The sequence below is a fragment of the Orcinus orca genome, chromosome 2 (assembly GCF_937001465.1).
Source record: "Orcinus orca chromosome 2, mOrcOrc1.1, whole genome shotgun sequence".
Lineage (NCBI taxonomy): Eukaryota > Metazoa > Chordata > Mammalia > Artiodactyla > Delphinidae > Orcinus > Orcinus orca.
Window position 1 is genome coordinate 201,830,798 of NC_064560.1, and position 24,985 is coordinate 201,855,782.

The 24,985-nt window shown below is 44.5% G+C and overlaps 2 gene segments (V, D, J or C); both read right to left on the bottom strand.

The window, feature by feature from the left end:
- The window catches only part of LOC101277626 (Ig mu chain C region membrane-bound form-like), a 296,190-nt gene that overhangs the window by 260,715 nt on the left and 10,490 nt on the right, over window positions 1–24,985 (bottom strand). The window contains 1 exon segment of the C gene segment in view: window positions 6,686–6,914. Within this exon segment, the coding sequence occupies window positions 6,686–6,914 (229 nt within the window).
- LOC101270024 (immunoglobulin heavy variable 3-23-like) overlaps window positions 1–24,985 on the bottom strand; it is an 89,010-nt gene that overhangs the window by 61,629 nt on the left and 2,396 nt on the right.

A 24,985-nucleotide genomic window follows, 5' to 3' on the forward strand; every position in this document is an offset into this window, starting at 1 on the left:
GTTCAAAACAAAAATATATATATATTTATTGTTACGGCTTATTTTACTCAGCACAAATATTTGTGAATACTCTCATGTTTTTGTGTGTATCAAGAATCCTTGGTTTTAATAACAGGTTGCATTTCAAGAATGATCATAGCACGATTGGCTTATTTATTAAGCTGATGTGTGATATTGGAACTCTTTCCAGTTTCTGGGTGTTACAATAAAGCTGATACTCGTCTTGGAGACGCAGAGAGATGAGAAGCTGAGAAAATGCTTCTTATTTAGTGTTTTTAAAACAGCCTCAAAATGGGGCAAGTTGCACATTATCAAAATCTCACCAATATATCAGATAATTATAGAACGAAGACAGCAACAAATTTAAATCTTGGAGAGAGACAAATGCTCACAGAATAACAAAGAATAAGAATGTTAATCCTGTCATAGGCTGCTGAATGGAATAAAAACTACTACAAGGTTGAACTAGAAATGGATGCCTTGAGGTCCAGTATGGTTAGGGTGTAATAGTGTCCCAACGTCTCCTAACTACGTCGCCAGTGTCAGCGTGGTCCTGCTAAAGTGTGAGTCAGATTGTGTTACCTGTCTATCCACACAGGTGTGTCTTCCTACCTGGGACAGCCCAGGATTCCTGCCTGAGATCTTAGGTCCTTCTGCATCCTGGGGAGGAGGACCTTGGCCCTGGACTTGGATCTGCACTGTTTCATAGCATCTCCGCTCACAGTGTGACCTTTGTCCCCTCATCCAGTCCCACTGTGCCATATACTTACCACATATGAAATAGGATCACACGGGGGAATGAATAATTATGTTCCAGGTGCTGAATGACGGACAAAACCCTGCCACAACCCCTGACAGTTTACACTGACAGCAGCTCTTTATTTTGTTCACTGTCTCTGCTTAGGGAGGGACTGGAGGAGAAGCCCACCCTGCCCGATGCAGGGTCGCTGTGCAAGGCCCAAGTTCAGCGACAGGACCTGCTCCTGTGATGCACACTCACGTGTAAGAAAGGGTGACCCTGACTGTAGGCTGGGGGCTCGGCCGGGTCTGAGGGCTGGCCTTGGGTCCACCTCGTGTGGACATTGCTTGGGCTCTGACTTCCTTTCAGTACGATGCCTGGGTCAGCTGAGTGGTCTCTGCATCAGAGCCCTTCCTCCGTGCGGTCATTTACACACCTAGACAGAGCTTAATGTAAGATCCCAGGAGTCATGCTCATAATATTTACATAAGTGTCTTGATACTTAGAGCTCCATCATTGACTGCCCATGAATTATTGTGGTCTCTTTATTTACAATTGAGAAAAATTGGAAGCCACAAATACGTTCTTCCAAAAATTAGTACATAAACAATGCGTGACGTATCCATGCTGTGGAATTGTTTTCAGCAATGTAAATATTGAACTATTATACCATGAAAGGACATGAGGGAATCTTAAATGCATATTGCTAATTAAAAAATCGGTCTGAAGACGTTCAATTTCACCTATTTCACATTTGGGAAAAGGCAGGTCTATATATTAGCCAATCAGATGAGCATTTAGCAGGAATTTGGGAGAAGGTTTTTGGTAAGTGAAACATGGACAATATTTAAGGATAGTGAAATTCTTCTCAATGAAATTGCAGTGGTGGGATCATTGCACTATGAGTTTGTCAAAATATATACAGTAAGAGGAGAACCTTTTTAATATAAATATAAATTTCATTTAGAAGTTCAGAGACTGAAGGATGGAACGATGCACACTGTATACATGATACCTAATATCATGGTGAATCTATGAATTAACATGGCTGAAGAGGTGGGAAAATAGGTTTTGACCTAAATGACTTTGGAAATGAGTGGAGTCTGAAGGCTAAGTTCTAAGCCACTGCACGTAAGCAGTAGAGCCTGGTGGATAATGGTATTTCCATCAGGAGTCAGGCTAAGCATTCAGTTACTACTGTGCATGTGGAATTGAACAATTAGTAGCTGGATAGCATTGGTGGAGACAGGTTTCTTACTGTTGGGTGGAAAGTAACAGACAAGCAAGGTGGAAAGTCTAGATTCAACCATGTGATGTTGCTCTAGGATTGGAGATGTAAGAATTGTCTCAAATTTACCTTAACACAGGTCAAAAGGTGAGATACAGAGCTAGTTGCAGACGTGTGTGTTTATACCTGGGGTAGTGCACACAGATATATTTCCAAGGTCTTTTAGCTTATAGGGTCTAGAGCCAATGCTCCCAGTAGACAGGACACCAGCATTAGTATCCTAATACCCAATCTTCTGATTCCTATTACTATTCTCCAGAAGAGGATCCACAACTCAGCTGAGGCATGGCTAATTCTAGAGCCAGAGAAGAGAATACACATGATTATCCTGCAGATTCTTGTAGCACCAGAAAGTAAGGAAGTCTTCACACAAATGGATGGGGGCCCGTAAAGAGGATACAGGAGACAATCTGAAAGAGCTCCTCATGGCTGACAAGTGGTCACAATTACAGGAGCAAAGAAAATGCCTTAGTATATAACCTTAACACAAGTTATGAAACAAATACCTAGACTCATACTTATATAAAGAGATTGAATAAATATATCTAATGGGGAAGGTAGGATAAATGTCCCTTATGGAATAACTTCAGGTACCTCATCATGGTCATCCTCCCTTCAAGAAGGTGAACTTAACCCTCCATCCCTGAAAGTGGCCTGGAGTATGGACCTGGCAGAAATTATGGGTGCCCTTGAGTTACATGATGAATTTTTAGATATAATACCCCAAACATCATTTGTAATATAAATTTGTAATTTTTCTGTATCCATTAAAATTCTGTTCTGAAAACAACGATAGCAACAGTAGCAATAACTTCACTGATAAGTGAATTAGGCACAGACTTGGAGAATGTGCTTTCTAGTATCATATTCATAAGGACTTGTATCATGAATATACAGCAAATTAACAGCTCAACGACAGCAATAAATAATGAAAATAATTTTCACTGTGCCAGTGATTTGAAGATACCTACACATAGAAGAGATAAAGGTTTTAAAAGGATTCTTCATTAAGGAAACATAAAATAACACGACGATGAAATACTGCTACTCAATTATTACAACAGTGAGTGAAAACACAAAATAAAAAAAAATTTAAATACTGGGGATGATGTAGAGCAAAAGGCCCCTCATCCGCTTGCTGGAAGGATGCCAGTGGCCGCCAATCGGAATATATTTGTCAATTTCTTAGAGAGAAAACCAGACACTCACCATGGGATCGAGGAGTGAGCTAGAAGAGTATTTACAAAATTTGTTTGAATATCTATGTTTATTCAAATACCTTCATACGGGTGCTTGTATCATCTTACAGCTTCGAGCCTTACCACTCCCTAAAAATGGGTTATGTAGTCAGTTTTTATGGTTATTTTCCATACGATGATTATATACCTGTTTCTGTTCCCTTTTATCTATCTCTCTATTTTATCTAAATTTCTATTATCAATCTCCACACTAGATGACAAGTTGCAGGCAACACAGCCTACAGGTTACAGCCCAGCCTGTGTCCCGACATTTCCAAAGGTCCCCTGAGCAGAGAATGCCTGCAGTGCTGTATGGACATCAATTTCCAAATATCAACATGACTCATTCTATTCAAGTGAAAGGAGTTGCATCAGACAGGACTGGAGAGATTTTCAGGATGAGAGGAATTGGAAATCCATCTGATGCTGGAAAGCAGATTTAAAGTTCAACAGTAAAAATTATTTATGTCAGTAAACGATTAAAAATTTGACAACTAATAACAGAAAGTAGTGACCTAACCTTCAAATAAAGGTGTCATGGAGAAATACTTCTGTGCAGCTCTTCCAAAGATAGATGGGGAAAGACAGACAAGCCTGACTCCATGAAAAGTCTCAAGTTTAGAGACAAGAAAGGTCCCTGGAATCATTGTGAATGAGGCTTCCGGGGTGGCAATGATCCAGTGGAGAAACCACAGCTTCTGAGAGAAAATCCCTCCATCCCAACCTCTGCACCTGCCCTGATATGGGTCCTCTTGTTTCCTGAAGACCCTGATCGCCCCCTGGTGGTTGGAGCGGCCCCTGCAGGGAGGGTCGTGTCTGGACTCACCCTGACTTCTCACTGAACCAACTGACACAGTAACACAGGGCTGTGTCCTAGGTCATCACGGAGCTGAGCTGCAGGGAAAACTGAATTTGTGAGGTGTCTCTGGAGGTGGAGAGTCATTTCTGGAGAGATATCTTGTATGCTGTGCTATTCCCAGAACCAAAGCACCCCAGTCACCTCAGCCCTTTCCCTGGGGGTTGAGGGATCCAGTCCCAGCAGCCAGCACTGTTTGTGATGGAGAATCCAGAGACTAAGCGGGTAAGGCAGAGGGTCTCCAATAGTCCTGGGCCCTATTCCTGCACCAGCATCTGGGACACGTCACATGGCGAAGGGGAAACCAGGAGACACCCAGTCCACAGATGTCACCCCATAACTCCACCTTCCTCAGACCCAGGAGATGCTCACAGCTGAGGGATGCCCGCAAGAGGAGGAATGACCAGAAGATTTTCATGTTCATTTGGATCAATGCTTTAACTTTCAGAGAGTTATGTCAGTGAAGATGAGAACCCTGACTCTGAGTAGCACAGGTGCTGTGCTTTCCCCTTGAGCCTGGGTGTGATGTGCAGGTGGGAAGAATGTTTCCATATAAAGATGGTCACGGCTGGTCCTTCTCTAGGGCTGTGGAGGAGGGTGCTGGCTGAGATCCAGGGTGGACACCGCTTCATGTCACCTCTGAAGAATGGGTGATGTTTCTTTTCCAATACGATACTTACATTTCCATATATGTCTATCTGCGTCTATATTACAGGTGTACTCGTTGGCTAGTGTGGCCATTACAGAATAACAGACTGGGTGGATTAAACAACAGCAATGGATTCCTCTCAGGCCTGGAGGCAAGAAGTCTAAGGTCACGGTGTCAGCAGGTTTGGGTCCTTCTCAGTCCTTTCTCCTTTGCTTGCAGATGGACGTCTTCTCACTGAGTCCTCAGATGGTCTTTTCTCTGTGTGTCTGTGTGCATCCCTGGTTTACTTTTATGTTCATTATTCCTCTTCTTAAGTGTGACAAAGAGCCCTGACCACCCCTTAGCCAACACTCTCCTTGCAATTCTCTTCTCAAGTAGTCTTGACCTGTGGGCCTCTGTGTTTATATGTGCATGGCCAGGTTTTGTCAAGAGCCCTGCTAAGTGAGAATAATGAGGATCCCCTACCCTTGAACTCTGATCACCGTCAATATTTGATCAAATCCTTCAAACCTCCTATCATCCACATGGTATCTGACCACCCTGGTCACCCTTTAGCAAGAATCCTTTTGAGTCTATGTAACCAGAATCCCCTTAGCTTGTATTTCTTCTCTTAATAATTTCCAGTCCACTCCACCCCACCGCCTTCTTGGCCATAACCCCCCGACTTGCCAGGCTGTATTTGGAATTAAGGCAAGTTTCCAAGGCTGCATCCCATATGCAGCAGCGAGTTTTGTCTTCAGGTTTCCGATGAACTTTATATTGGAGACATGAGTATCATTTCACCACCCATGGCCATATAACTCATGACTGAATGAAGCTGATGTCTCATGTACATTTTCCCTAAGTCCACTCACAGCCATTTGTGCATAGGGACACTAGAGTGTTCCTCAGCCCTATGCCTGGGACTACTTTAAACAATTGCCAAGAATCACAGAAATGTGAAAAGCATGACACTAATTTGACCCCAAAAAGTGCTCAATTACAGGATGGGAGTTGAAACAAGAAAAGAGAGCATCACCTTGACTGACCTCAGCTGGGAAAATGTGTGTGTGTGTGTGTGTGTGTGTGTGTGTGCGCACATGTGTGTTGCATGATTCAAACAAGCAGCTGCATTGTAAATGTCCGTGAATGACCACAAAATGACAGTATTTATTTTGGGGTGCTCATAAAAGCTAGAAGTAGGTGAATTTGCAGTTATGGAATCTGTGAATAACGAGGATAATTGCATGTGCAGTATTGGAGCACTCTGACGTTAGAGTCTATAACACTGCCTTCTGCAGAATTCAGAATGCTTGTGCAGGTTGCCTGAAAGCAGGACGGTGTGTCTCTCCTTCCACATCTACAAAAGCAAAACAATTAATACTGTTTAAAAGTCTCATGTGCACTCTCAGGATATTTACAAGTTTCACGAACTTCAGGCTGAAATTGAAAATTATGGTGAGCCACAGGGTAGTTCTGAGCTCCTTTGAGAAAAAGGTAAATAAAGAAATGAAAAACAACCTTAATTCTTGAGTATTAAATGTGTCTGTGCATATGAATATATATATACACAACTATAATAAAAATAAAAATAAGCAAATATGTACATGCACACAAAATTTTCTAGACACTTCATAATCCACAACAAAGAAACATTAGGATACAAAACAGGGTCTCTGGTAGAGGTCCTGGGCTGGAAGGGGAAAGTACAGGTTCTAACAAGAATTCCCTCCCAGCCCCTCTCTGCACCTGCCACAGGCCTCAGCCCTGTACTTGTTGGGTCCTGCGCGCCCCCTCGTGGTAACGGACCTCCGTGCAGGGAGGTTTGTGTCTGGGCTCACACTGACTTCCCCTCACTGTGTCCCCCGCGCAGTAATACACGGCTGTGTCCTCAGTTGTCAGGCTGCTCAGCGATAAGTAGACTTGGCTCTTGGAGGTGTCCCTGGTGATGCTGAGCCGGGACTTAAGAGTTGGGTTATAATCTGTGCTTCCACCACGATATATCACCCCAACCCACTCCAGCCCCTTTCCTGGAGGCTGTCGGACCCAGGCTACAGCACTGCTGGTTAATGAGAATCCAGAGACAGTGCAGGTGAGGGAGAGGGTCTGTGAGGGCTTCACCAGGCTGGGTCCCGACTCCTGCAGCTGCACCTGGGACAGGACACCTGTGGACAGAGAGAACCACGGTGACTCATGGGCTCAGATGCAGCTTCCCCATGTGTTCACGTCTGAATCCCTGAGAAACTCACCTCTGGGAGCTGACACCAGGAAGAGGAAGAACCACAGTGGATTCGTCTTCTTGCAGATGAGATTCATGAAGCCCAGAAAATCTATTCAATCATGAGGAGAAACCCGAATTTAAGTGAACTGGTACTTTGTTTTTACCTTGTGACATAAGGGGATGTTTGCATACGGGAGGGACCAGTCTATAAAAATCGGAAAGTAGTGAAGGGAGGTCCCAGTCTCTGGGGCTCCACCTGAGGAGGGTGCTGACTGTGCCCTCAGAGAACTCAGCCCCACCTGGGGTCCCCTCAATATGCCTGGGGGACTCTGTGTCCAGGAATGAAATGATGCTGAAGGGCTAGTCAGGAAGTCAGCTGTGCTCAAGGATTAACGGCAGATTTGGGGAGTAGACTTTAATCCCATGGATGTCTATATTTCACATAAATACCCTTCACACATTCAGGGTCCTCCAAGATGTCAGACACAGACTCTTGTTTTTTCCTTTCTGCATTACCTCATGTTTATATCCTGGATGCGCAAGTATTTGAGACAAACCATACATGTAATAATGACATTGAATTCAGACAAAGTTAGGTAAAATTGAATGTTTATCATAATTCACAACGGATTTCGTGTGTCCCTTAATTTGGGTGAACATTTCTTCACCTGAAACAGTTTAAATATTATCAAGAGTTGCTCTGGAGGTGGATTTACTCTTAACAACTATACACACAGTGTATTTTGTGGACAAGGTAGTCATTCTTGCTGAGATGGTCATGGATCCCAGCACTGCTGACATGGCCTGTAGCCTGAGCTGTCTGTTTCCTGTGCACAACTGAGTGTCTGCAGGAACACTGTTAGCTTCAGGGCTCCTTCCTTGCATGTGGACGTTGGGGAATCCCCAGGGCTAGCAAGGTCTAAGAACAGACAACTCCTGGAAGCTCCTCAGGACTCCAACATGCTGGGCAGGTGACGTGGTCAGAGTGCACAGACTCACTCCTTGTAGAAGTGTTCATTTGTAACTCTGTCACAGCCAGTGACATTGGAGCTCAGGGAACACAGTTCCCACTGCACTGGGTGAGAGAACATGCATGATTCTTGGAAGTAAACCTTCACAGTGAATGGCTTGCAGTGTATGAGGGTGTCAGAGTCAGAGGAAAGTTCCCACCTCAGGAAGCAGGTTCCCTTGAAAAGTCCACCTGAGAGCAGCTCTCCAGAGTCCCTGGGTCAGTGAGTCCTGGACTGTGTCTGAGGTCACATCAGTAAGTGGTGCTGGAGAGCAGAGCACAGTTCCATCGCATCTCGCTGTGGGCACTGAGGATGTGACCTCACCATCTGCATTTCAGTCTGCAAGGATGTAAATTACGGATCACAATGGTAATGGTATGTCTGACATTTATAGTGGGGTTGCCAGGGGTGCTGAATGTTGACATGAGTGTCATCAGTGATGTTACTTCTCCTGGGAACCAGAAAGACCAATGTGAGTGCCCATCTCTGACTGACACCCTGTACATGTAGCCCTGGCTCCACTCCTGCCCTGCGAGGTCATACCTGTGAGTCTGGGGCAGGTCAGGTCTCCCACAGCCCAGTGATTTCACCTGTACACTGACTGATGTCGAGCCTGCTGTCTATGAGAAGATATTTACTCCATACAATTTCATGAACAGAGTACTATACTTCTTCTAGCTTTTCCAATAATATCTGCAGAGTGAATTAAATTCTAAAGAATCTGCCTGCTTGAATGTCGATAATAGGAGAACGAACAAAAGTAATATGGGGAAGAATCACAGGACAAGACTGGACCCTGTTGCCAGGACCTGAAAATTGAGCTGATACGCTGTGGGATAGGGGAGCGGAAGGGATGGCATCTAAAACCTAGAACCAGGTGGGCCCATTATTCAACAGGTGGAAGAAGGGCCTGTATTTTTACAGATGCCCAAGCATCTGAGCTGCCCTTCTTGAGACGGTGGATTCGAGGAGATCCAGCCAAATTCAGGTTAACATAGAAGGATATATAACAGGTGTCTTTATGTTTCAGTGGATGAGGATGTGTTGTTAGGGTCTATTGAACCCTAGGAAAAACGTGTTAGGGCACCCGGACTAAAAAAAAGTTATTTTTCCTTTGTGGAGCTAATTGGAAGGAATTATGTCTGGAGACGAGATCATATGGTAATTCTGGAGGGAATATCCATTAGAGACGCCGAGTGGGTGATGGGAAATGAAGTGGGGAGACTTAAGTCATATTGCTCTGCTGGTTACCAGTGATGGTCACAGCAAAAGGGCCTGACCATCGTGATTGGAGGGAGAAGGGCTGATCGTGGTGGGTTCATGGGGGCCACGTGGACAGGTCCTTCTGATGGTCTCTGTGTTTTCCCTTATAAAATCTTGAGGGTATAAGCTCAGAATGAGGTGTGGACTTCAGGAACATTGAGACCAGATGGTTTAGGTCATTTTGTACCTTTGCTGGAATCATTGAGCAATGAAGAAGCAGGAACTATACTTGGAAATCAGCGGTGTCCTCATGTGATGTTAGATTTGTTGCCTTAGATGTTACTGAATGTAGAGACATTCGCTATCCTCACATTACATCTTCTAGATCCACTTGGAATCCAGTTTCAAATGTGAGGGATGCAGATGAAATATTTATTATGAAACAACGTGGTATCTAATTTTTAAGAGCTATAAGTCAAAATTATGGAAATGTGTTACTGAAATTGTAATTGTCAAACTCTTCTCTGGGGCAAAATAAATTTAAATTAATAATAAAAATTCAAGGTATTGATTGTGTTTTCAACCATTGCTAAATCCATTGAATGTTTCGAGTTACAATCATTCATAAACTCAGATCCGTCACGGGTAAAATTTATTGTTACGATATGGTCATTCTAACTTTGGACAGGGTAACCCAAGCGCTGACACTACCTGGACCACCATCAAAAAATGTTCTGAAACATAACCTGGTTCTTACTCCTACTTGGGCCCCTGGTTACAAAAATTCTTTTACTGATCTTTGACCCCTGCCTTCTTTTAACCAACTTGTTTAGTTTGTTCTCTCTAGAACACAGCAGTCTTCTAGACAAGATGACAATAATGCAAAGATTCCAGCCACTCCTCAGAACAGGTCCTGCCAAAATAAGAAGTCACCCTGGGGCCCCTTAACAAAACAGAGCTCTGGGCTTCCCTGGTGGCGCAGTGGTTGAGAGTCCGCCTGCCGATGCAGGGGTCACGGGTTCGTGCCCCAGTCTGGGAAGATCCCACATGCCGCGGAGAGGCTGGGCCCGTGAGCCATGGCCGCTGAGCCTGCGCGTCCGGAGCCTGTGCTCCGCAGCGGGAGAGGCCACAGCAGTGAGAGGCCCGCGTACCGCAAAAAAAAAAAAAAAAAAAACAGAAGGAACAAGGTTTGTTCATAGATGCTTCCAAGCCTGAATTCCCCATCCCTGGTGATAAGAGTGTCCCTCTGCAAAGGAAAGCAGGGTCCGGCTGCTGGGTCCTGAAAAGCCAATAAAGAGGCAAAGTTGGTGAAAGGAAAGTTTGCTTTATTTTGGCTGCCTGCACCCGGGGGTGGGGGACTGACTTCTCTCCAAAGGCCACCCCGCACTGAGAATCTGTGGGAAAGGGCTTTTATAGGCGGAAGGAGGGGCTACGGGCAGAAACGGCAGAGTCAGCTGTGACAGTCATCTTGCAGTTGGTCATGTGGTGGTCTGATCAGCCTCCTCTTGATTGTTTTAAGTAGAGTTAATCTTCAGGTCCAGGGTCGGTTTGTTCCCATTTCTTTGAGGCCAGTTCTTGCAATTGTGGCAGCTTATGTCATGGCTACAATCTGGTCATCATGGAGTTAACTTCTTCCTCCTGGTGGGAGGTTCAGTATCTATAAGACGGCTCATGGGACATGGACAAGAATATTATCTGCAGCCCTTGAGGAGGAACTAAAGGTCCTTGATTTGCTTAATGACTAAATATTAGTATTTAGTCTTGTTGGACAGTTTTCCCTTCTTTCTGCATTTGCTCGCTTCTCTGATTAAACTTATTCTTTGGCTAAATATTTGTCCACAGAAAAATGGCAGGTGGAAAGCATGAGGTGAAGGACAATTTCATTTCCACGCCTAGATGTGGGGAGAGCACCTTTCACATGGGAGGTTTATTTCTTGCTTAAAGGTGACAGGGAGGAAGGTCAGAATGTCCCTCTGCACTGGCTCTGTCTTAAGTCACTTTGAGGCATATTTTCGGGTGACCTACCCTGGGCGCCAACACTCAGGGCCTCTTTTATTATTTTGTTTCTACATATGCACACCAAGCATGTGATGTAGGTAACGAGATACTTGAATCCTACAGATGTGAAGCTAAACTGCAGCCTGGAATTGGCACGTGATGTGCTGGAGAGCACACATCAGGACACAGTGAGACCTCCTGTCGAGGCCTGGGCTTCTCCACCCTGGACCTGGCCTCCCCTGCAAAGGTTCCTGGACAGAGGTGGGCCTGCCTGTAGGTCTGCAGGACTCTTCGTGGAATGAGAACCTGAGTGATTTTCCTGCATTTTAGTGCTCACGTAAGATGCTGTGGTGAAGAAAGGAGAATAGACTTATTTTCAGCAGCTTCTGAAAATGCATGTTATTATCCACCTGACTATAAACATTCCCTACCAACTGCATATGTGTCTATTGGTAATAGCTTTGATGATGAATATTTGACATAAAATAAACTGCGCAGTAGAAGAGGATGCAGGTATGATCTAAGCGTATAGGGATTCTATTGGCCCTGGAAGCAAGGAGCCCATGTAGAAACACCCCCACCCACGTCCCTTCTGACATCTTTCCCAGCGACCCACTGAGGATCCGGGGCTGCTCAGCGCATTTATGCTTCTCATGCAAGAGGTTAGGAGGTAAGTCAACAGGCAGCATCCTGGCAGGGACAACTGGTCTACAGTAGGGCAGGGCTGAGATATCACAATGAGGAAGGAAGAATATGTTCAACTCTTTATACATCTGCCGGAATCATTTTGAAACCGGTCAATTTAGACAACATTTAGACAAGGGAAAACCTGAATATAGAAATTTGAGTCTCTGCCTTTCATATATGACATTTTTTCCCCTATTTCGAAAAGTCTTTGTAATTGAGAGACTGAATGTGTAACTGAAGAACCATGGATGAGTACAGAGAGGTTCCCCAGGGAAAACTGCTATATAGAGAGGAAACCCCAGTCCCTTAGAGGAAAGCAGCCCTTAGCTACCATCTGCACCTGCTCCTGGGGCTGAAACACACAGCAGTTGTATGTCCTGCGTTCCCGCTGCATCCCCCCTCCTGTCTCCCTGCAAGGAGGTTTGTGTCTGGGCTCACACTGACTTCCCCTCACTGTGTATCTTTCGCACAGTAATACACGGCAGTGTCCTCAGATCTCAGGCTGTTCATTTGCAGATACAACGTGTTCTTGGAGTTATCTCTGGAGATGGTGAATCGGCCCTTCAGAGTCTGCATAGTATGTGCTACCACCACTACTAATAGCTGAGATCCACTCCAGCCCCTTCCCTGGAGCCTGGCGGACCCAGCTCATGCCATAGCTACTGAAGGTGAACCCAGAGGCTGCACAGGAAAGTCGCAGAGACCCCCGTGGCTGCACCAAGCCTCCGCCAGACTCGACCAGCTGCACCTCGCACTGGACACCTGCAAACACAGAGACATCCTGGTCAGGAGACTGTCACACATCCACTGATTCCCTCACTCATATCCACGCACATCCTCAGTGTCTCTTGCTCTCCATAAATTACCTTGTAAAAGAGACACAAGGACAACCCAGCTCAGCCCAAAGTCCATGGTGAGTGTTCTGTCCTGAACCCCGAATGGAGCACGTGGGAATCCGGGGCTGGAGCTCCTCTCCCAGAGCTGCAGGGTCAGGGCTGGGGCTGCTTTATATCAGCAGAGGAAGGACCCTATTTGCATGACCTTCTAGTATATACGAGGCTACGTCATTGAATGTCCTCAGAAAGGGCAGGGTCTCAGAGCAGGTGTGAGAGTCTTGGATTTTGTGGTGTTGATAGCAACTGGGAAATATAACTTTCATTGTGTGATTATTCCAGAGGAAACCCTTAGGACCCATATATCGTCTTACATATGCACTCACATCCCGTCATGTAGCTGTCATTGTTACCCTCATGTTAGAGGTGTAAACTACACCCAGAGGAATGGAGGGTGTGTGTAGTGTCCAAGGAGAAACATGGGGTGACCGTTAGATCCAGCATCTGCAGCTGAGCTCTGGGCCAGGCTGCTCCCTGGAACCTACTAGAGGACAGAGTTGGAGTTTCCGGGTGAGGTTTGCAGATCCCCCTCCTGTAATGAGGTCATGATGACTTTGCTCTATTCTAGTGTTTACCTAAAACATATGGAGGGGGTCAGGGTTGATGACAAGTATTTTCAAGAGTCTCTTATGTTTCAGTATCTTCCCTTCACTCCTTCCCTCCCAAGTCATGCACTTCTTTATTTGTAATTACTGTAATGAGGTTCTTGACATGTAATATAGCGCACACACTCAGAATGAACACTGTGATGAATACTGACGGAGGCATAAGCATTATCAGGAGAGAACAAATCAATTCCTCTCATTATTTTCAGTAATTTCTAGGTTTCCTCCTTCCTGTCCCTTCTTATCTTCCATCCTGTCCCCACATCACCATTGATCTTTCCTTGTTATCTCAGATTACTTTTCATTTTGTAGAATTTATAAAAGTGGGATTATATTGTATGTATTCTTATTGTTATGGCTTATTTTAGTCAACACAAATATTTGTGAATACTCTCATGTTTTTGTGTGTATCAGGAATCCTGGTTTTAATAACAGGTTGCATTTCAAGAATGATCATAGCATGATTGGCTTATTTATTAAGCTGATGTGTGGTATTGGAACTCTTTCCAGCTTCTGGGTGTTACAATAAAGCTGATACTCGTCTTGGAGACGCAGAGAGATGAGAAGCTGAGAAAATGCTTCTTATTTAGTGTTCTTAAAACAGCCTCAAATGGGGCAAGTTGCACATTATCAAAATCTCACCAATATATCAGATAATTATAGAACTAAGACAGCAACAAATTTAAATCTTGGATAGACAAATGCTCACAGAATAACAAAGACGAAGATTGTTAATGCTGCCATAGGCTGCTGAATGGAACAAAAACTACTACAAGATTAAACTAGGAATGGATGCCTTGAGGTCCAGTATGGTTAGGGTGTAATAGTGTCCCAACGTCTCCTACCTACCTCGCCAGTGTCAGCGTGGTCCTGCTAAAGTGTGAGTCAGATGGTGTTACCTGTCTATCCACACAGGTGTGTCTTCTTACCTGGGACAGCCCAGGATTCCTGCCTGAGCTGTTAGGTCCTCCTGCATCCTGGGGAAGAGGGCCTTGGCCCTGGACTTGGATCTGCACTGTTTCATAGCATCTCCGCTCACAGTGCGACATTTTTCCCCTCATCCATTCCCACTGTGCCATATACATACCACATATGAAATAGGATCACACGGGGGAATGAATAATTATGTTCCAGGTGCTGAATGATGGACAAAACCCTGCCACAACCCCTGACAGTTTCTACTGACAGCAGCTCTTTATTTTGTTCACTGTCTCTGCTTAGGGAGGGACTGGAGGAGAAGCCCACCCTGCCCGATGCAGGGTCGCTGTGCAAGGCTCAAGTTCAGCGACAGGACCTACTCCTGTGATGCACACTCACGTGTAAGAAAGGGTGACCCTGACTGTAGGCTGGGGGCTCGGCCGTGTCTGAGGGCTGGCCTTGGGTCCACCTCGTGTGGACATTGCTTGGGCTCTGACTTCCTTTCAGTACGATGCCTGGGTCAGCTGAATGGTCTCTGCATCAGAGCCCTTCCTCCGCGCGGTCACTCACACACCTAGACAGAGCGCAATGTAAGATCCCAGGAGTCATGCTCATAATATTTACATAAGTGTCTTGATACTTAGAGCTCCATCATTGACTGCCCATGAATTATTGTGGTCTCTTTATTTACAATTGAGAAAAATTGGAAGCCACAAATACGTTCTTCCAAAAATTAGTACATAAACAATGCGTGACGTATCCATGCTGTGGAATTGTTTTCAGCAATGTAAATATTGAACTATTATACCATGAAAGGACATGAGGGAATCTTAAATGCATATTGCTAATTAAAAAATCGGTCTGAAGACGTTCAATTTCACCTATTTCACATTTGGGAAAAGGCAGGTCTATATATTAGCCAATCAGATGAGCATTTAGCAGGAATTTGGGAGAAGGTTTTTGGTAAGTGAAACATGGACAATATTTAAGGATAGTGAAATTCTTCTCAATGAAATTGCAGTGGTGGGATCATTGCACTATGAGTTTGTCAAAATATATACAGTAAGAGGAGAACCTTTTTAATATAAATATAAATTTCATTTAGAAGTTCAGAGACTGAAGGATGGAACGATGCACACTGTATACATGATACCTAATATCATAGTGAATCTATGAATTAACATGGCTGAAGAGGTGGGAAAATAGGTTTTGACCTAAATGACTTTGGAAATGAGTGGAGTCTGAAGGCTAAGTTCTAAGCCACTGCACGTAAGCAGTAGAGCCTGGTGGATAATGGTATTTCCATCAGGAGTCAGGCTAAGCATTCAGTTACTACTGTGCATGTGGAATTGAACAATTAGTAGCTGGATAGCATTGGTGGAGACAGGTTTCTTACTGTTGGGTGGAAAGTAACAGACAAGCAAGGTGGAAAGTCTAGATTCAACCATGTGATGTTGCTCTAGGATTGGAGATGTAAGAATTGTCTCAAATTTACCTTAACACAGGTCAAAAGGTGAGATACAGAGCTAGTTGCAGACGTGTGTGTTTATACCTGGGGTAGTGCACACAGATATATTTCCAAGGTCTTTTAGCTTATAGGGTCTAGAGCCAATGCTCCCAGTAGACAGGACACCAGCATTAGTATCCTAATACCCAATCTTCTGATTCCTATTACTATTCTCCAGAAGAGGATCCACAACTCAGCTGAGGCATGGCTAATTCTAGAGCCAGAGAAGAGAATACACATGATTATCCTGCAGATTCTTGTAGCACCAGAAAGTAAGGAAGTCTTCACACAAATGGATGGGGGCCCGTAAAGAGGATACAGGAGACAATCTGAAAGAGCTCCTCATGGCTGACAAGTGGTCACAATTACAGAAGCAAAGAAAATGCCTTAGTATATAACCTTAACACAAGTTATGAAACAAATACCTAGACTCATACTTATATAAAGAGATTGAATAAATATATCTAATGGGGAAGGTAGGATAAATGTCCCTTATGGAATAACTTCAGGTACCTCATCATGGTCATCCTCCCTTCAAGAAGGTGAACTTAACCCTCCATCCCTGAAAGTGGCCTGGAGTATGGACCTGGCAGAAATTATGGGTGCCCTTGAGTTACATGATGAATTTTTAGATATAATACCCCAAACACCATTTGTAATATAAATTTGTAATTTTTCTGTATCCATTAAAAATTCTGTTCTGAAAACAACGATAGCAACAGTAGCAATAACTTCACTGATAAGGGAATAGGGCACAGACTTGCAGAATGTGCTTTCTAGTATTATATTCATATGGACTTGTATCATGAATATACAACAAATTAACAGCTCAACAACAGCAACAAAAAATGAAAATAATTTTCACTGTGCCAGTGATTTGAAGATACTTACACATAGAAGAGATAAAGGTTTTAACAGGATTCTTCATTAAGGAAACATAAAATAACACGATGATGAAATACTGCTACTCACTTATTACAACAGTTAAAGAACAAAATAAGAAAAAAATTTAAATACTGGGGATGATGTAGAGCAAAAGGCCCCTCATCTGCTTGCTGGAAGGATGCCAGTGGCCGCCAATCGGAATATATTTGTCTGTTTCTTAGAGAGAAAACCAGACACTGACCATGGGATTGAGGAGTGCGCTGGAAAAGTATTTACCAAATTTGTTTGAATATTTATGTTTATTCAAATAACTTCATACAGGTGCTTGTATCATCTTACAGCTTCGAGCCTTTACCACTCCCTAAAAATGGGTTATGTAGTCAGTTTTTATGGTTATTTTCCATTCGATGATTATATACCTGTTTCTGTTCCCTTTTATCTATCTCTCTATTTTATCTAAATTTCTATTATCAATCTCCACACTAGAAAACAAGGTGCAGGCAACACAGCCCACATGTTACAGCCCAGCCTGTGTCCCGACATTTCCAAAGGTCCCCTGAGCAGAAAATGCCTGCAGTGCTGTATGGACATCAATTTCCGAATATCAACATGACTCATACTATTCAAGTGAAAGGCATTGCATCAGACAGGACTGGAGAGGTTGTCAGGATGAGAGGATTGGAAATCCATCTGATGCTGGAAAGCAGATTTAAAGTTCAACAGTAAAAATTATTTATGTCATTAAACGATTAAAAACTTGACAACTAATAACAGAAAGTAGTAACCTAATCTTCAAATAAAGGTCTCAAAAAGAAATATATCTGTGAAGCTCTTCCAAAGATAGATGGGGAAAGACAGACAAGCCTGAATCCATGAAAAACGTCTCAAGTTTAGAGACAAGAAAGTTCCCTGGAATCATTGTGGATGAGGCTTCCAGGGGTGGCAATGATCCAGTGGAGAAACCACAGCTTCTGAGAGAGAAACCCTCCATCCCAACCTCTGCACCTGCCCTGAAATGGGTCCTCTTGTTTCCAGATGACCCTGAGCGCCCCTTGGTGGTTGGAACGACCCCCGCAGGGAGGGTCGTGTCTGGACTAACCCTGACTTCTCACTGAACCAACTGGGACAGTAACACAGGGCTGAGTCCTAGGTCATCACGGAGCTGAGCTGCAGGAAAAACTGAATTTGTGAGCTGTCTCTGGAGGTGGAGAGTCATTTCTGGAGAGACATCTTGTATGCTGTGCTATTCCCAGAACCAAAGCATCCCAGTCACCTCAGCCCTTTCCCTGGGGGCTGAGGGATCCAGTCCCAGCAGCCAGCACTGTTTGTGATGGAGAATCCAGAGACTGAGCGGGTAAGGGAGAGGATCTTCCATAGTCCTGGGCCCGATTCCTGCACCAGCACCTGGCACACGACACCTGGGGAAGTAGAAACAATGAGACACCCACTTCACAGATGTCACCCCATAACTCCACCTTCCTCAGACCCAGGAGATGCTCACAGCTGAGGGATGCCCGCAATAGGAGGAATGACCAGAAGATTTTCATGTTCATTTTGATCAATGCTTTGACTCTAAGAGAGTTATGTCAGTGAAGATGAGAACCCTGACTCTGAGTAGCACAGGTGCTGTGCTTTCCCCTTGAGCCTGGGTGTGATGTGCAGGTGGAAGCATGTCTCCATATAAAGATGGTCCCGGCTGGTCCTTCTCTAGGGCTGTGGAGGAGGATGCTGGCTGAGATCCAGGGTGGACACCGCTTCATGTCACCTCTGAAGAATGGGTGATGTTTCTTTTCCAATACGATACTTACATTTCCATATATGTCTATCTGCGTCTATATTACAGGTGTACTCGTTGGCTAGTGTGGCCATTACAGAATAACAGACTGGGTGGATTAAACAACAGCAATGGATTCCTCTCAGACCTGGAGGCAAGAAGTCTAAAGTCACGGTGTCAGCAGGTTTCGGTCCTTCTCAGGCCTTTCTCCTTTGCTCACAGATGGACGTCTTCTCACTGAGTCCTCAGATGGTCTTTTCTCTGTGTGTCTGTGTGCATCCCTGGTTTACTTGTATGTTCATTATTCCTCTTCTTAAGTGTGACAAAGACCCCTGACCACCCCTTAGCCAACAGGCTGCTTGTAATTCTCTTCTCAGCTAGTCTTGACCTGTGGGCTTCTGTGTTTATATGTGCATGGCTAGGTTTTGTCAACAGCCCTGCTAAGTGAGAATAATGAGAATCCCCTACCCTTGAACTCTGATCACCCGCAGTATTTGATCTAAGCCATCAAACCTCCTATCACCCACACAGTATCTGACCACCCTGGTCTCCCTTTAGCAAGAATCCTTTTGAGTCTGTGTAACCAGAATCCCCTTGGCTTCTAATTCTTCTGTTCATAATTTCGAGTGCACTCCACCCCACCAGCTTTTTGACCATAAGCCCCCACTTGCCAGGCTCTATTTGGAATTAAGGCAAGTTTCCAAGGCTGCATCCCATATGCAGCAGCGAGTTTTGTCTTCAGGTTTTGGATGAACTTTATATTGGAGACATGAGTATCATTTCACCACCCATGGCCATATAACGCATGCCTGAATGAAGCTGATGTCTCATGTATATTTTCCCTAAGTCCACTCACAGCCATTTGTGCGTAGGGACACTAGACTGTTCCTCAGCCCTATGCCTGGGACTACTTTAAACAATCGCCAAGAATCACAGAAATGTGAAAAGCATGGCACTAATTTGACCCCAGAAAGTGCTCAATTACATGACAGGAGTTGAAACAAGAAAAGAGAGCATCACCTTGACTGACCTCAGCTGAGAATGTGTGTCTGTGTGTGTGTGTGCGTGTGCGTGTGTGTGCGCGCGTGTGTGTGTGTGTGTGTTTGTGTGTGTATGAGTGTGTTGGGGGATTCAAACAACCGGCCACATTGTTAATGTCTGTGAATGACCAGAAAATGACAGTATTTATTTTTGGGTGCTCATAAAAGCTAGAAGTAGGTGAATTTGCAGATATGGAATCTGAATAATAAGGATAATAGCATGTGCAGTATTGGAGCGCTCTAGTGTTAGAGTCTATAACACTGCCTGCTGCAGAATTCAGAATTCCTGTACAGATTGCCTGAAAGCAGGACGGTGTGTCTCTGCTTTCCACATCTACAAGAGCAAAAGAACAATTCATACTGTTTAAAAATCTCATGTGCACTCTCAGGATATTTACAAGTTTCACGAACTTCAGGCGAAATTGAACATTATGGTGAGCAGCAGGGTTGTTCTGAGCTCCTTGAGAAAAAGGTAAATAAAGAAATGAAAAACAACCTTAATTCTTGAGTATTATATGTGTCTGTGCATATGAGTATATATATACACAACTGTAATAAAAAAAATTAAGCAAATATGTCCATGCACACAATATTTTCTAGACACTTCATAATCCACAACAATGAAACGTTAGGATACAGAACCTCTGGTGGAGGTCCTGGGCAGGAAGTGGAAAGCATAAGTTCTAACGAGAATTCCCACCAGGCCCTTATCTGCACCTGCCGCAGGCCTCTGCCCTGTACTTGGTGGGTCCTCCGCGCTCCCTGGCGGTTTCGGGCCTCCGTGCAGGGAGGTTTGTGTCTGGGCTCACACTGACTTCCCCTCACTGTGTCTCTCGCACAGTAATACAAGGCTGTGTCCTCAGTTGTCAGGCTGCTCAGCGATAAGTAGACTTGGCTCTTGGAGGTGTCCCTGGTGATGCTGAGCCGGGACTTAAGAGTTGGGTTATAATATGCGCTTCCACCAGTATTTATCCCCCCAACCCACTCCAGCCCCTTTCCTGGAGGCTGCCGGACCCAGGCTACAGCATAGCTGGTTAATGAGAATCCAGAGACAGTGCAGGTGAGGCAGAGGGTCTGTGAGGGCTTCACCAGGCTGGGTCCCGACTCCTGCAGCTGCACCTGGGACAGGACACCTGTGGACAGAGAGAACCACGGTGACTCATGGGCTCAGATGCAGCTTCCCCATGTGTTCACGTCTGAATCCCTGAGAAACTCACCTCTGGGAGCTGACACCAGGAAGAGGAAGAACCACAGTGGATTCATCTTCTTGCAGATGAGATTCATGAAGCCCAGAAAATCTATTCAATCATGAGGAGAAACCCGAATTTAAGTGAACGGGTACTTTGCTTTTACCATGTGACATAAGGGGATGTTTGCATACGGGAGGGACCAGTCTATAAAAATCGGAAAGTAGTGAAGGGAGGTCCCAGTCTCTGGGGCTCCACCTGAGGAAGGTGCTGACTGTGCCCTCAGAGAACTCAGCCCCACCTGGGGTCCTTTCCCTATGCCTGGGGGTCTCCTTGTCCTGGAATGAAATGATGCTGAAGGGATAGTCAGGAAGTCAGCTGTGCTCAAGGATTAACGGCAGATTTGGGGAATAGACTTTAATCCCATGGATGTCTATATTTCACATAAATACCCATCACACATTCAGGGTCCTCCAAGATGTCAGACACAGACTCTTGTTTTTTCCTTTCTGCATTACCTCATGTTTATTTCCTGGATGCGCAAATACTTGAGACAAACCATACATGTAATAATGACATTGAATTCAGACAAAGTTAGGTAAAATTTAATGTTTATCATAATTCACAACGGACTTCGTGTGTCCCTTAACTTGGGTGAACATTTCTTCACCTGAAACAGTTTAAATATTATCAAGAGTTGCTCTGGAGGTGGATTTACTCTTAACAACTAAACACACCGTGTATTTTGTGGACAAGGTAGTCATTCTCGCTGAGATGGTCATGGATCCCAGCACTGCTGACATGGCCTGTAGCCTGACCTGCCTGTTTCCTGTGCACAACTGAGTGTCTGCAGGAACACCGCGAGCTTCAGGGCCCCTTCCTTGCGGGTGGACGTTGAGGAATCCCCAGGGCTAGCAAGGTCTAAGAACAGACAGCTCCTGGAAGCTCCTCAGAACTCCAACCTGCTGGGCAGGTGACCTGGTCACAGTGCACAGACTCACTCCTTCTAGAAGTGTTCATTTCTAACTCTGTCACAGCCAGTGACATTGGAGCTCAGGGAACACAGTTCCCACTGCACTGGGTGAGAGAACATGCAAGATTTTTAGAAGTAAACCTTCACGTTGAATGGTTTGCCGAGTTTGAGAGTGTCATGGTCAGAGGAAAGCCCCCACTTCAGGAAGCAGATTCTTTTGGAAAGTCCACCTGAGAGCAGCTCTCCAGAGTCCCTGGGTCAGTGAGACCTGGGACTGTGCCTGAGGTCATATAAGTAACTGGTGCTGGAGAGCAGAGCACAGCTCCATCGCATCTCGCTGTGGGCACTGAGGATGTGGCCTCACCATCTGCATTTCAGTCTGCAAGGATGTAAACTGGGGATCACGATGGTAATGGTATGTCTGAAATTTATAGTGGGGTTGCCAGGGGTGCTGAATGTTGACATGAGTGTCATCAGTGATGTTACTTCTCCTGGGAACCAGAAAGACCAATGTGAGTCCCCATCTCTGACTGACACCCTGTACATGTAGCCCTGGCTCCACTCCTGCCCTGAGAGGTCACACCTGTGGGTCTGGGGCAGGTCAGCTCTCCCTCAGCCCAGTGATTTCATCTGTGCACTGACTGACGTCGAGCCTGCTGTCTGTGAGAAGATATTTACTCCATACTCTTTCATGAACACAGTACTATACTTCTTCTAGCTTTTCCAATAATAGTTGCAGAGTAAATTAAATACTAAAGAATCTGCCTGCTTGAATGTTGATAGTAGGAGAGCCAACCACAGTGATATGGGCAAGAATCACAGGAGAAGTCTGGACCCTGTTGTCAGGACCTGAAAATTGAGCTGATACACTGTGGGATAGGGGAGTGGAAGGGATGGCATCGAAAACCTAGAACCAGGTGGGCCCATTATTCAGCAGGTGGAAGAAGGGCCTGCATTTGTACAGATGCCCCAGCATCTGACCTGCCCTTCTTGAGCTGGTGGATTAGAGGCGGTCCATCCAAATTCATGTTAACATAGAAGGATATATAGCAGGTGTCTTTATGTTTCAGTGGGTGGGGATGTGTTGTTAGGGTCTATTTAACCCTAGGAAAATGTTTTAGTTCACCGGAACTAAAAAAAGTAATTTTCCTTTGTGGAGATAATTGGGGTCCATTCAGTCTGGAGACCAGATCATATGATAATGCTGGAGGGAATATCCATTAGAGATGCCCAGTGGGTTATGGGAAAAAGAAGTGGGGAGACTTAAGTCATATTGCTTTGCTGGTTACCCGTGATGGTTACAGTAAGAGGGCCTGACCTTCTTGATAGGAGAGAGAAGGTCTGATGGTGGTGGGTTCATGGGGGCCACGTGGATAGGTCCTTCTGATGGTCTCTGTGTTTTCCCTTATAAAATCTTGAGAGTATAAGCTCAGAATGAGGTGTGGGCTTCAGGAACATTGAGACCGCATGGTTTAGGTCATTTTGTATCTTTTTTGGAATCACTGAGAAAGAAGAAGCAGGTGCTATACTTGGAAATCAACGGCGTCCTGGTGTCATATTAGATTTGTTGCCTTAGATGTTACTGAATGTAGACAGATTCCCGATACTCATATTTCATCTTCTAGGTACACTTGGAATCAAGTTTCAAATGTGAGGGATGTAGATGAAACAATTATTATGAAACAACATGTTGTCTAAATTTCAAGAGGCATAAGTAAAAATTAAGGAAATGTGTTACTGAAATTGTAATTGTCAAACTCTTCTCTGGGGCAAAATAAATAAAAATTAATAATAAAAATTCAAGGTATTGATTGTGTTTTCAACCATTGCTAAATCCATTGAATCATTCAAGTTACAATCATTCATAAACTGAGATCCATCACGGGTAAAATTTATTGTTAGGAAACCGTCAGTCTAACTGATGAAATCTCACTCTCTCATCAAGGATCTGTGTCTCTGTGGACACGCAGCACAGTTCTCACCAGCAACACAGGAAGGAGGGTACGTTGGTACATTTCTACTTTTCCAGAGGAGCATCTCTGAAGAAGTCCCGCCTCTGTTTTCCCATTCCCTCCTTGTGGTATCCTAAAGAGGCCTTTGAGTGTACTGTGATATGTTCCCACATGAAGTTCCCATGGCTTAGGAAGTGAAACTTTAACTTCACTTTTCATTGTAATAGAAACACAACAAGTAATAATTGAGAAGCAAAAAAAAAAATACATTTAAAATTTACCCAGAGGCAAGCTAGAGATTGGCAGAAAATATTTGCAGAAGACATATCTAGTATATCTGAATGTTATCTAATATGTACCAAGAAGCCTTAAACTCAACCATAAGAAAGAAACAAAAGGATTAAAAAGTGGGCTAAAGTCCTTAACAGACACCTGACCAAAAAGACAAAGAGTTTGCAAATAAGGCTGTGGGAGAACATATGTCACAGGGAAGTGCCAATGAGAACAAGGACATATCCCTGAAAACTTACAAGAGTGGATCAGATCAGGACTCTGAGAACCTTAAACACCTGCAGGGTGTGAAGCAGCAGGGGGTCCATTCACAGCTGGTGGGGATGCAGAACGGGTGCACCTTGGGAGACATTTTGGGGGCTTGCTGCAAAACTAAACCTACCCGTTTCTATGTTTCAGCAGTAGTGCTCCTTTGTACGTATGTGAAAGGCAATAAGACTTTAGTCCAGAGAAAACCCTGCCACGATGTTTAGTTAGCTTTATTGATATCTGCCGAAATTTGGACAAAGCGACATGTCCTTTCATAGGGAATGACTAATAAACTGTGTATATCCAGACAATGGACACTGAAATCTCATACCGATTTGAAGAAATATCGAATGGTGAGATGGAAATGCAAAGTAGAGATTCCAGAAGAACACACCTGGCAAGGTGATGTCAGCAGAGTGACAGTGGCCGTGAGGACTGAGGTTCCTAAGAGGTTGTACAGCATGAGGCTGAAGAGAAGACAACTTGGACATGTCAGGAGGGAAATCTCCTCCTCTGCCCCTCTTGAGTTCCTGAGGCTGGGCTGATAATAAAACTAGCAAAGACAGATTAACAGGAGAAAAGGAAACCATTGTAACCATAGGCATGGACGTGACATAGAAATGGACCCAGAAGTGACCAAAGCAGGCAGCTTTTATATTTTTAGACAAAGATGCAATATTTGTGAGGAATTGGTAGAAGGAGGCAATGTGTGTTTTTGGTGCTCAATTAGTGAAGAACCTAAGCAGGGTTTGGGGGTGACTAGTGCATTAAAAAAAGAACAAGGTTTGTTCATAGAAGCTTTGGGGCCTGAATTCCCCACCCCTGGTGATAAGAGTGTCCCTC